Here is a 15,487-nt window from a genome sequence, read left to right as displayed (position 1 = left end):
TTTCACTGGCAACCAAGGGAGCTTCTTCAGAACCGGTATTATATGATTGCATCGGGTGTCCTAGTGATGACGCGAGCTGCCGTGTTCTGGACATGTTGCAACTTGTTAAGTTGTTTGGAATACCCCTTAACAAGGCATTACAGTAGTCTAACCATGAAGTAACCAGGCTGTTAACAAGGGTCTTTGTGGCATCACTGGTAAGATACCGTCTGATGTGACCTATTCTGCATAGTTATGCATATCCAGCCCGGCACACAGAGTTGACTTGTTGTTCCATATCCATACTGTTGTCAAAACTGCACCAAGATTCCTAACACATTTTGTGGATTTTATCACAGAGTCACCAACCTTCACCGAGACGTCATCGGTGTACTTAGAGTTATGCATTTTTGTGAATAACATTACCTCAGTTTTATCAGCATTGAGCTTCAGCATGTTGCAATGCATTCACAAGACAATTTCAGCCAGACAGCTTTCAATGCGGCGCAAAGCCGCACTTCTAGCCACAGCCTCTTTCAGCTTAAAGGATAGGTATAATTGAGCGTCATCGGCGTAGAAATGATGAAGAAGTCCATGACGTCTGCATATGGCACCCATGGGTTTAGTGTACATGACATAGTTCTTTGGACCAAGTACTGATCCCTGGGGCACACTGTATTTCATCAACATAGGCGTCAACAAGTCGCCATCAATGCACACAGTTTGATATGGGTCACTAAGATATGATGACATCCATGCAAGTGCTTTGTCTGTGACTCCAAAATGATGTTCGAGTCAGTGTTACAGTGTTTGGTGGTCAGTCATGTCGAAAGGTGCAGACAGGTTGAGTAGCACGAGGACTGTTACAGAATTTTGGTCGTGAGACTTTATAACCATTAAAGGTATTGACTTTAAACTTGGCATATACATAGATTGGACAATGTGCAGAGCACTTGAACCGGCTCTGTAGGTCAAAGATGAAGGTCACAAATTGAGCTAAAAGGTCAAAACTGTCTCCGGAGCATAACTTATTAACCATTCAAGATATTGACTTCAATCTTGGCATGTAGGTAGGTGGCAATGAGACAATGTGCAGAGCACATGAACCGGGTCTGTAGGTCAAAGGTCAAGGTCACAAATTGAGCTCAAATGTCAAATCTGTCATGTTTCATGTCCGGAATATAACTTATTAACCATTGAAGGTATTGACTTCAAACTTGGACTGTAGGTAGGTAGTGATGAGATGATGTGCAGAGAATATAAACCTGGTCTGTAAGGTCAAGGTCACAATTTGAGCTGCTAGGTCAAATCTATATGTCATATTTAGTATCCGGAGCTTAACTTATTAATCATTCAAGTTATTTACTTCAAACTTTGGATGTAGGTAGGTGGTGATGAGATTATTTGCAGAGCAGAGTGCATGAACAGTGTAATAGGTCAAAAGTCAAGGTTAAATTTGCACGTCATATTCTGTGTAACTTAAAAAAATACTACAGACTTGAAACTTGGAATATATAGGCAGATGGTGATGAGACTATGTGTAGACTGCAGTAACCTACATTATATCCCCCTCCACTAAACCGCACCCCCCACCAAAAAAAAAAGATTTTTTTTTTTCGCACACACACCCCCAACCCCCACAAAAACACCACCATAACAACCAAAGAATTTTAAATTTTGCTTCTGTCCTCCACTGATACAACCCATCAGGCATATATTTTCCCGCTTGGCCGAGCTCTTGTTCTTATATGTATACAGTATTTTCTGTATACACAGTGGATACTTTAAAAATCTTCTTGTCAGAAAGCACTGACCCAAAGTCAAAATAACTGCGTAGATACTTCCGATGTGCTACCCTTTGCCAAAGTTGTTCAAGCAATCTGTGAAACTCAGGTGAGTGATATAGGGCCATCATTGCCCTCTTGTTCTTGTGCATTTCAATATTTTTGGATAAAATGCTTATCTGAGATACCATGAAACCACCCTTTTGATGTCTTTGTGACCTAATGGTCTCAAAACATTTGTAAATTTGCAGCATTAAGTAAAGATAGTGACATTTATAAGAAAGTTTATAGTAGTGGTCTTTGTTTATAAGATAATCTTTAACACAGATTTGACTGCAGTAAAGGAATTAAAAGATATACTTTGGTTTGTTTTCTTTGATTGAAAAAAAAATTAAATAATATGCTCACCCATGTGATTTTTTTTCCCATAGTAAGTAATTTAAAAAAATCTGTATAATTACAAGTAATTTTCTTAATTTTGTCTTTGTAAGAACTATCTTTGTGTCTATTTTGGTGATCTAGGGTCATTTTTCAATTTCTTTACAAAATTGGGTTGCCTTCTACAATACAGTTGCTTTAAAAGAATCCTGTCTGGTTCCAACTGCCATATAAGATGAATGCATCTTGTTTCTTGACAGATGGACTCATTCCTGTAGATCAGACAAAGTGAAATTATTAATGCTTTATGTAGATATAATACATATCAATACTTTGTAACATGATTATTCTATTTGCGGTGTGATATATTCCTGTCTGGCTGTATTTATAAGCTAATAACAGTATCAAATTCTCACCATTAAAACTGACAGAAACTGTATTATTGAGTTCATTTTCCAGTACCATCTCATTTAGTCTACACATTGTTGTATCATGGAGATCACATCATGAGACTATAAAAATTTGATCGCTGTCAATGTCATTTCAGGTGTACTAATAGCTGCTTCAGCATTGTAGACCTAAGTCTATAGATGTATTCATTTCAAAATATCAAGTTTGATAGCACACATGGAAAAAGGGTTACACTGAAACCCATCTAATTCATAATGCTTAAAAACTTGAAACCCATTCAAATGGAAACCTTTGAAAACATGAAACCCATCATAAGCAAATAAGCAAAATTCATGAAAACATGAAACACACATTGTAAGCAAAACTCTTAAAAACATGAAACCCATCATAAGCAAATAAGCAAAACCCATGAAAACATGAAACCCATCATAAGCAAATAAGCAAAACCCATGAAAACATGAAACCCATCATAAGAAAATAAACAAACCCTTGAAAACATGAAACCTATCATAATCTAAACCAGCTAAACCCTTGAAAACATGAAATCCATCATAAGCAAAACCTGTGAAAACATGAAACACAACATAGCAAAACCCTTGAAAACATGAAACCTATCGTAAGCAAAACCCTTGAAAACATGAAATCCATCATAAGCAAATAAGCAAAACCCATGAAAATATGAAACCCATCATAAGCAAATAAGCAAAACCTGTGAAAACATGAAACACATCATAACCAAACCCTTGAAAACATGAAACCCGTCATAAGCAAATAAGCAAAACCAGTGAAAACATGAAACACATTGTAAGCAAAACCCTTGAAAACATGAAATCCATCATAAGCAAAACCTTTGAAAACATGAAACACATCGTAGCAAAACCCTTGAAAACATGAAACCTATCATAAGCAAAACCCTTGAAAACATGAAATCCATCATAAGCAAATAAGAAAAACCCATGAAAATATGAAACCCATCATAAGCAAATAAGCAAAACCCATGAAAACATGAAACCCATCATAAGCAAATAAGCAAACCCTTGAAAACATGAAACCCGTCATAAGCAAATAAGCAAACCCTTGAAAACATGAAACCCATCATAAGCAAATAAGCAAACCCTTGAAAACATGAAACCCATCATAAGCAAATAAGCAAAACCCATGAAAACATGAACCCCGTCATAAGCAAATAAGCAAAACCTGTGAAAACATGAAACACATCGTAGCAAAACCCTTGAAAACATGAAACCTATCGAAAGCAAAACCCTTGAAAACATGAAATCCATCATAAGCAAATAAGCAAAACCCATGAAAATATGAAACCCATCATAAGCAAATAAGCAAAACCCATGAAAACATGAAACCCATCATAAGCGAATAAGCAAACCCTTGAAAACATGAAACCCATCATAAGCAAATAAGCAAACCCTTGAAAACATGAAACCCATCATAAGCAAATAAGCAAACCCTTGAAAACATGAAACCCGTCATAAGCAAATAAGCAAACCCTTGAAAACATGAAACCCGTCATAAGCAAATAAGCAAAACCTGTGAAAACATGAAACACATCGTAGCAAAACCCTTGAAAACATGAAACCCATCATAAGCAAATAAGCAAAACCCATGAAAACATGAAACACATCGTAGCGAAACCCTTGAAAACATGAAACCTATCATAAGCAAAACCCTTGAAAACATGAAACCCGTCATAAGCAAATAAGCAAACCCTTGAAAACATGAAACCCGTCATAAGCAAATAAGCAAACTCACACTGTGGTCATTTGTGCTTACACTGTAGTCAGGCATACTCACACTATGGTTATGACCGACCCGCTTAGCTCAATTGGGAGAGAGCAGGGTCGCGAGTTCTAGCCCTGGGCGAGGCGTATGTTTTCTGTGATGATTTGATAAAAGACATTGTATTTCAAGGAGAACAAGTTTACACTCTGATTAAATGTACTTACATTCTGGTCAAATGGTTGCCTGGTTTAGGGTAGCTGCAATGTATTATATCGTGAGATCACACCATTTGATAGTTGTCAATATACCTGTCATTTCAGGTATAGAAATAGCAGTGACCTGATATTATAGATCAAATTTTTTAACAACACACCTTCTAAAGTATCGGTTTCATTAGTCCAACTCGTGACGTAATTATCACTTTCATTTTATTTCAGTCTGATATTATGTCCAACTCAGCCACATCTGGAAACAGGCATAATTATTAGTGGTTAACATCCGAACATAAATTATAAGTTTCACAGTATGAAAAATGAAAGAAATATTTTAATTTGCTGTAGGTAATACATTTATCTCCTAAACAGTAAAGTTATTTGACATGTTCTGCATAAAACCTATAGAAAAACAGCTATCAAATATATGCATGAACATACAGCATTTAGCACAGTGTGAAGTCGTGCTCAATTTGTTCACCTAACTTTATTCTGGGTGTTCATGAAGGAACAAGCATATGAGAATAAATCTCTCCCCAGATCTGTTTTGTTTTCAGTTATTGTAATGTAACTTTAGATCCATGTAAATATACAAAATAATATTGCGCTATTACACTTAAAATCAGCCTGAGACGTTGTGCTCCCCATTATCTTCTATCCACGGTGAATGAAATGGAAATGGAAAATAGTGACGTGATAAAGCTGTGACGTCGCAAATGACGAAAAACTAATGGATAATATCGGTCAGTGGGTGAATTTATTCAGGTACTGCGAAGTGCTCATAACATTACATATCACATATTACACAAAAACCAGCACAAGAATAAATTTGCTATTCAGGAATATTTTTCTTTTCGCCATTTAATCATTGTTATTTTAGCAATCATGTCTAAAAGACTGAAGCACCTCAGTTACGCAGATTTTAAATAGCCGTTGCCTGTGATTCTGTTGACGGACAGTCAGGGGAGGTAACTAGAGTCACGGATCGTGACTACAGTTTTGTTAGCTCTTCTCAATAAAAGTACTTTCCATAAACAAATGTAGAGTTCATTTATTGATAAAACATTGCTTTAGTTTTTGTCCGTAAAAGTTGTCTTTGCTTGAATTAAGAAGAAATGGTGTAAAATATTATTAACATTTCTAAAAATTGACACCATTCATAATGGGATATAAAGTACTGGTATCAATGAAGTACAGTGCAACTATAGTTAAATGAGAGGAAAAAAAGATAATTTTTAAATCAAAATGTGAAACATTTTATATTTCTATGGCACCACACTTTCTAAGAAAATGACAATATAATAAAGATGCATTACCTGCAGTCACAATTGGGAAAACAAGACATTTAAGTTATATTAGTGACCTATTCATTTTATTAGAATATTTTCATACAATAGTTTGTCTGAACCTCACTGAAATTGCTATGTATGATTAAGTTTTATAAGTTAAGACAGAAAATTAACAGACAAGTTTTCATTAAAGAAGTAATTGAGGTTCAAGTCAGTTCAGAATGAACAGAAATTACATTAGCCCCATTCCATTGCTAACCAGAAAGTTAGTCATTCTCTAACAAAAACAATAATAATTTTTTTAATTTATAGTTTTGCCTGTCTTCAAAGAAGCGTGTGTGTTCGGGTTTAGCGTCTTTTTCAACAATTTTTTAGTCATATGAACGACGGTGTCTACTTGAAGCAGTGAGCACTTTAAAGTGCTGCCTCACTGGAATATCACACAGTAGACATGTGACTTGATACCTCACCTAGTCACATTATACTGACACCAGGCTGACCAGTCCTAGTACTATCCTCTTAATGCTGTGTGCCAAGCGAGGAAGCTACTTATAATAAGTATAATAAGTACCATTTTTACGTCTTTGGTATGATGTGGCCAGGGATCGAACCCATGACCTCACGCACTTGAAGTAGGCACTCTGTCACTAGAGGGGTATATTGTTTTGCTCACTGTGGGTCAGTTTGTGGGTTGGTCAGGTAGACCATTTGATTTCTGATCAATTACTAGATATGCTTGGTCTGACAACAGTCAAACTTCATTGGATTGTTGCCTATATTCAGTAAATGACTACTTTTATTTTGTGGCTCAGTAGGTCAAAGGTCAAGGTCACAGTGACCATGAGACTGAAAACTGTTTCAGCTCAGTAACTAAAGAATGTTTTGGCCTATAGTCAACAAACCTCATAGGGTGATTGCTTTGGTCAGTAGATGAATCCAGTTATTTTTGGGGTCAGTCTTTCAAATGTCAAGGTCACAGTGAAAATGGTTTTCGCTCATTAACTGAAGACTGCATTTGCCTACATTTCAGGATCATAGGGTGATTGCCCGCAGCCAGTAGATGAACCTTATTTCTTTTTGAGTCAGTAGGTCAAAGATCAAAGTCACAGTGATCTTGAGACTGAAAATGGTTTTCACTTAATAAGTTAAGAATGCTTTAGCATTCAGTTCTCATACTTTATTGCATGATAGCCTATGGTTAGTTGAAGACTACCATAATTTTGTGGGTCAGTTGGTCAAAGGTCAAGGTCAGAGTGATTTAGAGACTGAAAATGGTTTCCATTCAGTATTTATGAATCCTTTGGTCTACTGCCTTCAAACTTCATAGGATGATTGCCTGTGGTCAGTAGATGACCTCTAGGTAGATTGCCTGTGGTCAGTAGATGACTTGTGTAGTTTCAAGGGTCAGCAGTTAAAAGATCAAAGTCACAGTGACCTTGAGACTGAAAATGGTGTCCGTTCATTAAGTAAAGAACATTTTGGAAGTTCTCAAATCTTATAGGATGATTGCCTATGGTCAGCAGATGTGACTTTTATTGTTTTGTTATTTTTTTGTTTGGAGAGGGTGTCTGTTGGCCAAACATCAAGTTCACAGTGACCATGAGACTGAAAACAATTTCTGCTCAATAACTCAAGAACATCTTGACCCTCAGTTGTCAAATTTAAAAGGATGATTTCCTGTGTTTAGTAGACCACCTCTGTGGTTTTTTTCACAGTGACCTATACTGAAAAGGGTTTTGCTCCAGGACTAAGGAACACTTTGGCCTGGAGTTATCAAATTTTATCAGATGATGGCCTGTGGTCAGTAGATTGCTCCTTACTGTGTTTGAGGTTATTTGGTCAAAGATCAAGGTCAGAGCATACAAAATTTACATACTCATTGGCCTCTAGACAGAGCATCATGGGGAGCATTTGTAATTTACAAACAGCTCATGTCTCTGAAAGCATAAATATCCTATCATAGTTCTTCTTACTGATTTCAGATGAGAATAAATGCACTGACATGTATAGACACAGTACTAGACAGTTTAGACAAGATGATCATTCTGGATGAGGTGCTACCATTTCTGATGGATATAACATTAGGACAGGATGCCAAAATTGTCATGGCTGTCGTAGGTAAGGACCATGTTCTAATATTTCTGATTTAACATTAGGACAGGATGGCAAAATTGATATGACTGTTAAAGTTAAAATAGAGGTCAAATATATACCTGACTATTTAAGGTGAGGATTGAATGCCATTTTTATCCTGGCTGTTGTAGGTAAGGCATACAGGTCAGTACATTCACTGCTTTAGGGGAAAAGAGGAGGCCAAGATTTTCATGGCCATAGAGGGTTATTTGTGATTAGTCTCCTGTGGCTGTCCCACTAGAGGAAACTTGTGTATTTCCTTCTGTCCGTCAGTCCACAGCTGCTTTCCAGGTCAGTCATGGTCTACCAGTTTCATTAAAAAGAAACATATTGGTGTAAATAAACCTTATAGTTCTATATGTGCACCCAGAAGTATGTTCTTTATTAGTTATCTGGTACTGTACATAAAATATTCAGTACAGTAAAAAAATAATTATTGACATTTATTAGAACATTATATCAGCACATTTTTACAAAAAAAAATCTAATGATTTTGTTGATAATTTTTTCCCAGTTTGGCCAATTTTACAACTCAACGTTCACAATTTTCTTGGGTGCATGTTCCCAAAACAGGCAGAAAAAGGCCTGATCCATCAGTAAGTGATGTAAAGAGGCTTCCTGTGATAACAGTTATTAAGTACAAGATATTTTATTATAAATTTTTGGAAATAAGTAGAAGGCAATGTGGAGAACAATCACATCCTTTTAGTTTGTTTCTGCTACTGGTTTTGGAAAGATATCGTTTACCACAGAGACTGTGTCTGTAGTAATTGCATAATAATCTTAAATTGAATGAAGAAATGCAAACATTACTATGGTAACTTTCCTGTTAAAAACAGCACCCACCCTGTCCCCTTTGAGCAGTGCCCTGCCTTTTTTGAGCTCTAGAAATAACACTAGGTAAGGACTAGAAACCAGTATGGTCAAGATTGCTGGACTAACACCAGAGTTATGGCCCTTGATTAAGTAAAACTTCCTATACTTTTACTTTGTTTAACAGAGTGCATGATTACTAGTATGTTAAAACCTAATCAGTAACTGATATATATCTGGTGCTCTTGCTATACATTGTATGAAATTTTAATTTGGAAATAATTGGTTTTAAAGGGCACACAAACTTCACAATAAATTCTGTTTAAATTAAGAGGACACCCAACTGAGAATACATAATTAAGCCTTTTAGAACAAGAAAGAAAACTAGGTCTATTTTTACACTTAAATAGTCCTTAGGAGATTTATTGTTCTGGAGCCTTTTGTTTAAAATTCTCATCAATTGTAAAAAATAATGAAACACAGGCTGTACTGGTGGGAAATCAATTTTCTATCAGAATTTGTAAAGTGCTGGTATGAATTTGTATTCATCAAAGACATAATTACTTTCCATGTCCAGAAGTACCAGGATAAACTAGGGGCAATTTATTTTATAAGGCCAGCAATATTGCAACTTTAAGTACACTGGTATCAAGCTTCTCAGAAGAAATCATTAGGAAGCTTCATTGTAGAATATTTAAGATTGTTTTCGTAGAGAACAAACTACAAGGACAGCAACCCTTGATTTTGTGTTGCGAAAAGCATAAATACGATATAGGGAAGTGTTAATATACATTGATGCCATAGAAGGTCATGGTTCATAGATATCTGATACGATATTAATAGAGATGTATCTGAGAGGGAAGTTGAAGTTGATAGATTTTTAGCTTGACTGTTCAAAGAATAGTCTAGCTATTCCACTCACCCGGGCATTGGCGAAGTTGATAGATTTTTAGCTTGACTGTTCAAAGAATAGTCTAGCTATTCTACTCACCCTGGCGTCGGCGTCACACCTTGGTTAAAGTTTTGCATGCAAGTACATATGGCTATCATTTAAAGGCATATAGCTTTGAAACTTATTTTTTTTTTTTAGGTCAATTACCAACATCACTAGGTCAGGTCCCATAACTCTGACATGTATTTTGGCCAAACTATGCCCCCTTTTGGACTTAGAAAATCCTTGTTAAAGTTTTACATGCAAGTTACTATCTCCAAACCTAATTAAATTTTAAAAAATTACTGAATCAAAACTTCACATGTGTCTTACGGGTTATAACATTAGGTGATAGCATCAAGTTCCATAACTCTGGCATGCATTTTGGCCAAGTTATGCCCCCTTCTGGACTTAGAAAATCCTGGTTAAAGTTTTGCGTGTAAGTTACTATCTCCAAAACTAATGCAGATATTGAATTAAAACTTCACATGTGTCTTAGGGGTTATAACATTAGGTGATAGCATCAAGTCCCATAACTCTGACATGCATTTTGTCCAGATTATGCCCCCTTTTGGACTGAGTAACTTGCATGTAAAACATGCAGGTTACTATAATCACACCCGTTAACCGGTTCCGAGCAAAACAGTTCGTGGCGGACAAAACAGTTCACCGATATTTTTACCGACATCTGCATTGGGGTAAGTATTCTCCATCCAAGAATCGGTTGGTGCAAAATATATTAAAGTTTTTTATTTCAGTAAAAAGTAGCATGAACGAAGTACATGCCATGTGCTTCCCATTTAAAAGTAACCAATATTTAGTAAGTTATGACGAGTTAAAAGTGTGATTTTGTTGAAAAAATGTGAAAATGAAAGTTTATCACGGTATATTTAATTCACTTTTCAATTTAGGTCTATTATATTAATGTCAACCTTTAAAATAATGTTTGCCCTGAATATTGTCCAATTTTTAAGCGACAAAACGCAATATTCAACGAGTTATAGACATTCAAACATGACATGGTCGAAAAAAAGTGTGGCGGCATTGCACAGCTCAAAATTATTTGTGTGGCGAGCAAAAGCAGTCCTGTGTCTTTTCGTATTTTACTTAATAAATGGTCTAAATAGTGATATAAAGCTTGTTAATCTGATTGTTTCATATACTTCATTTCTTAAATCTTCCATAAGTTCTGCCGGTACATGTTATTTTTCAATCTCTTGAACACATGCGTATATATTGTACGTTAATGCAAACTCCTTGTAGAATCGGGCTTTTCTGTCAGTCAGTGTTAGAGCAGGCTCGAACCTCCAGCAATCTATATCTTCCATTGTTTTGCCTTTACCCCTTGCAACTTTCTTTCCGTCTATGCCAATTTTGATAGGTTTTCCCCTACATAGTTTTCAAACATTTTTATAGTGTCTACAAAAACATCTGGTAGTATTGGTTACAATGCGTTCTTGGCTGTGATTGGTTTAGATGGCACTGCAAAGTTGAGTTTTGTGTAGAACAATCACCGGGAACTTGTTGCCCACTTACAACTTGACCTGTATTTCGGGGACCGGCCATGAAACGCAAAAATATCCTATGGAACAGCTTGAAACCAACTTTCCAAAAATTTAACTTTGTATCGTGCATCTGGGATGAAGAGGATTATGAAAACCATTCTACAACATCAAGGAACAACAAATAGTATATGTTTTCCATCGGGAACTGTTTACTAGCGACTAGAGATAGCCAGTTTTTATATAATTTTAACTGACCATGTTCCTTAAATGTTTCTATTACCTCCGATGTATTGTCATTAATATCACTGACAGTTAAATTAACTTCAGGTGGGTCTGTTTCTTCTGAAAAACAGGGAGAGGATTCTAATTTGAATGTTGAAGTGTCTCCAAATTCCTTGTTTTCGTTAACGTTTAGTGAAAGACTGTCTTCTGCTATTTCAGATAAAAAGAATTTTCAGTGTTGTTTTCTTCAAGTAGAGATATGTGTAACTGATTGCTTTCATCAACGGATAAGATATGTGCCACAGGTTTAATACATTCAAATAATTTTGTTCGATATCCAGTTTTTCATGTACGACAGCCAAGCTCAAGTTGTTTGTACTTTAACATGTCAAACTTATGGCTATTACAGAGGTGTTGAATTAACTGGCTGTAAACATCAGTTGTTGCATTACAGTAGTAGCACAGGTACATATGTATTGTGATCCTGATAGAAATATCGCAAATGATATAATAAAGTAAGTGGAATGTTCCTAAACGGGAAGGCATCACATCAAACTACCGTACCACTGCGAACATAATTTAAAAATGTAGGAAAACATGTTGATGATATATTACATTGTTAGGCGGTTGTATGATTAATATATGCTTTGATTTCCATCTGTTTGTTAATAAAAAAATAGTGTAAATTGCAGTGTTGTCTAATTAAAAACGTTACTTATTAAGACATACGAGATTGATATCACTATTTAGATCATTTATTAAAGTAAAATAAAAAAGACACAGGACTGCTCTTGCTCGCCACACAAATAATTCTGAACTGTGCAATGCCACCACACTTTTTTCCGACCATGTCATGTTCGAATGTCTATAACTCGTTGAATATTGCGTTTTGTCGCTTAAAATTTGGACAATATTCAGGGCAAACATTATTTTAAAGGTTGACGTTAATATAATAGACCTAAATTGAAAAGTGAACTAAATATACCGTGATGAACTTTCGTTTTCACATTTTTTCAACAAAATCACACATTTAACTCGTCATAACTTACTAAATATAGGTTACTTTTAAATGGGGAGCACATGGCATGTACTTCGTTCATGCTACTTTTTATTAAAATAAAAATCTTTGATATATTTTGCACCAACCGATTCTTGGATGGAGAATACTTACCCCAATGCAGATACCGGCAAAAATATCGGTGAACTGTTTTGTCCGCCACGAACTGTTTTGCTCGGAACCGGTTAACGGGTGTGATAATGCAGATACTGAATTAAAACTTCACATGTGTCTTAGGGGTTATAACATTAGGTGATAGCATCAAGTCCCATAACTCTGACATGCATTTTGTCCAGATTATGCCCCCTTTTGGACTTAGTAACTTGCATGTTAAGTTACATGTAAAACATGCAGGTTACTATCTCCAAAACTAATGCAGATATTGAATTGAAACTTCACATGTCTTCAGGGTTATAAAACTAGGTGATAGCATCAAGTCCCATAACTCTGACATGCATTTTGGCCAAATTCTGCCCGCTTTTGGACTTAGAAAATCCTTGTTAAAGTTTTACATGCAAGTTACTATCTCCAAAACTTATGCAAATACTGGATTGAAACTCTATAGATATTTTAGTATTTAGGGTAATATTTCTGCTTCTTGGACAACAATTTGAATAGTCGAGCATTGGCTGTCTTACAGACAGCTCTTGTTTATTAACTACTAATTTCATAAGGGATCAAATAAAAACAGCTTGCAGTCAGCATGAATTCAGTCTTCAGAGCAAGTTAGCAGTAAATGATTGGCAGACATAAATTTAAAATCAAGTTTTTGGGAAAGGTAGCTGCTGGACCCCTTAAGAACTCAATGGTTATCTAGTAAAATTCAACTTCTCTTTCAGGAAAGTCTTGTTAATGTTTTAGCACAGCACCCCACTACCTTCAATTTAGATTACCCTTTATCTGTAGTTATGTCCCTCCATCCATCTGGCTTTGCATTGATTGCATATCTCAAAAAGTATTTGACCCAGAGTTATTAATTGTCATAGGATAGTTATTCAGCATGTGAGGCCGGTGGTTCTACCCAGGTGCCCGCTCATGATGAAATAATGCACGAAGGGGCACCTGTGATCTTCCTCCACCATTAAAGGTGGAAAGTCGCCATATGACCTATCATGTGTTGGTGCGACGTTAAATCAAAAAAAAAAAAAAAAAAAAAATTCAGCATGTGAAGTTGTACACCTGGGTTTTTTTGTGCAGGAATTCACAGTTTGCCCATAGTTAGCAGTCAAAATATGCTATCAGGGCCTAAAAGTTTGTGTCACATATATATCTGAAAAAGTATTTAACCTAGAGTCATGAAACTTGTGCACCTAGGGCTTTAAAGTTTGTCTTGCAATCTTCTCTAAATGTATTTGACCCAGGGTCCTGAAACATAGAGGAATAGTAATCAGCAGGTGAAGTTGTGCATTTGTGGTTTTGTTTGCAATAGCACTCGGCTAATACAGAGTCATGGTCCTTGACTTATGGTCAAGAAATATGCATAAAGGGCCTAAAGTTTATGTTGCAAGTATCTCAGTAGAGTCATTAAATATTAGAGGATTGTTATGTAGTGTGTGAGTTTGCTTTTCTGTTTTTTGGAGAGGGGGCAAATTTCTCTTAGCCAGACCAGTGTTATAGCCTTGGACTTAGTAAGACACTTGCATAATGGTAATAACTAACTTTGTGTTGCATGTGTGGCAAAAAGTATATAACATAGAGTCATAAAATATTACAGGATTATTATTTAGCATGTGAAGTTGTGCACCTGGCATTTTGTTTAGGATTTCACTCAGCCAGACCAGAGTGATGGCCCTTGACATGCAAAAAAAACCCACACAAAAAAAAACAATTTTTTTTTTAACTCTTTCAGTTTCTTTTCAGTTGCATTTCTAATTGATGTTTCATTGTGTTCCATTATATCCACTGTCTCTAGTGACTCACACCCCCAAGCAAAGGTAATATAAAAGTATTGCATTGTCAGCAAGTTACCATATAACAATTCTGTGACAGGAGGGGTGATGGGGGGGGAGGGGTAGTGTCCTAGGGACACACATCTACTTTTGTTTTATCTCCCATTACTTAACTGCTTGTAGGGATCATACAGAGAATTTAGAGTTTATTCTAAATTAGTTCAAACAGAAATGTGCTATGAAGATTCACTAAACATACATAATGATAATTATCAGCCAAGCAGCTGAAATACACCAAAGTCTTAACAGTTAAATGCTTGAATATCATAAAACCCACTATTGTAAAACGGCATGCTGAACTGATTTGTTTTCTGTAGGCAAGTTTTGAAACTTTGGTCTCTTGTACTCGTTGTCCATCAATACCTGCCATAGGCAGTATGTTTGTGCCCCCCATGAGTGGTGAGGGCATATAGATTTGTTCTTGTCCATCCGACCGTCCTTCCGAGAATGTTGTGTTGCGCCTAGCTCCAAAAGAATTTGACATAGAGTCACAAAACTCTACAAGAATGTTGGTCAGTATGTGTAGTTGTGCACCTGGGGTTTCACGTCCGGATTCATTCAGTCATGTAGGAGTTATGGCCCCTGACTTTGTAAAAATTGGTCATTTTAGTGTTGTGTCGTGCCTAGCTCCAAAAGTATTTGACATAGAGTCACAAAACTTTACAGGAATGTTGGTCAGCATGTGTAGTTGTGCACCTGGGGTTTCCCATCCAGATTCGTTCAGTCTTGTAGGAGTTATGGCCCCTGACTTTGTAAAAGTTGGTCATTTTAGTGTTGTGTCACACCTAGCTCCAAAAATATTAGACGTAGAGTCACAAAACTTTACAGGAATGTTGGTCAGCATGTGTAGTTGTGCACCTGGGGTTTCGCGTCTGGATTCATTCAGTCTTGTAGGAGTTATGGCCCCTGACTTAGTAAAAAATTGGTCATTTTAATGTTGTGAAAAATACACATAAGGTTCTTTTAAGTTTGTGTTGCAAACATCTTAAAAATTATTTAACCTGAGTCATAAAACCATGTTATAGTGGCAGGAGGGGTGGTAGGGGGCACCTGTGTCCTATGGACACAAATCTAGTTTTAACCCGAC

At 36.2% G+C, this 15,487-nt stretch overlaps 1 protein-coding gene across 3 annotated transcripts in view; it reads left to right on the top strand.

Moving 5' to 3' along the window:
* Positions 1 to 15,487, top strand: part of LOC128555512 (SCY1-like protein 2) — a 503,011-nt gene that overhangs the window by 438,204 nt on the left and 49,320 nt on the right. For all 3 annotated transcript variants that reach the window (XM_053537940.1, XM_053537941.1, XM_053537939.1), the window contains exon 15: positions 7,773 to 7,908. In XM_053537940.1, the coding sequence (XP_053393915.1) occupies positions 7,773 to 7,908 (136 nt within the window). The remainder of the gene's footprint in view (positions 1 to 7,772; positions 7,909 to 15,487) is intronic.

The sequence above is a fragment of the Mercenaria mercenaria genome, chromosome 3 (genome assembly GCF_021730395.1).
Source record: "Mercenaria mercenaria strain notata chromosome 3, MADL_Memer_1, whole genome shotgun sequence".
In the NCBI taxonomy this organism is placed as follows: domain Eukaryota; kingdom Metazoa; phylum Mollusca; class Bivalvia; order Venerida; family Veneridae; genus Mercenaria; species Mercenaria mercenaria.
Note: the sequence above shows the minus strand (reverse complement) of the source record. Positions and strands in the feature narration are given on the sequence as shown.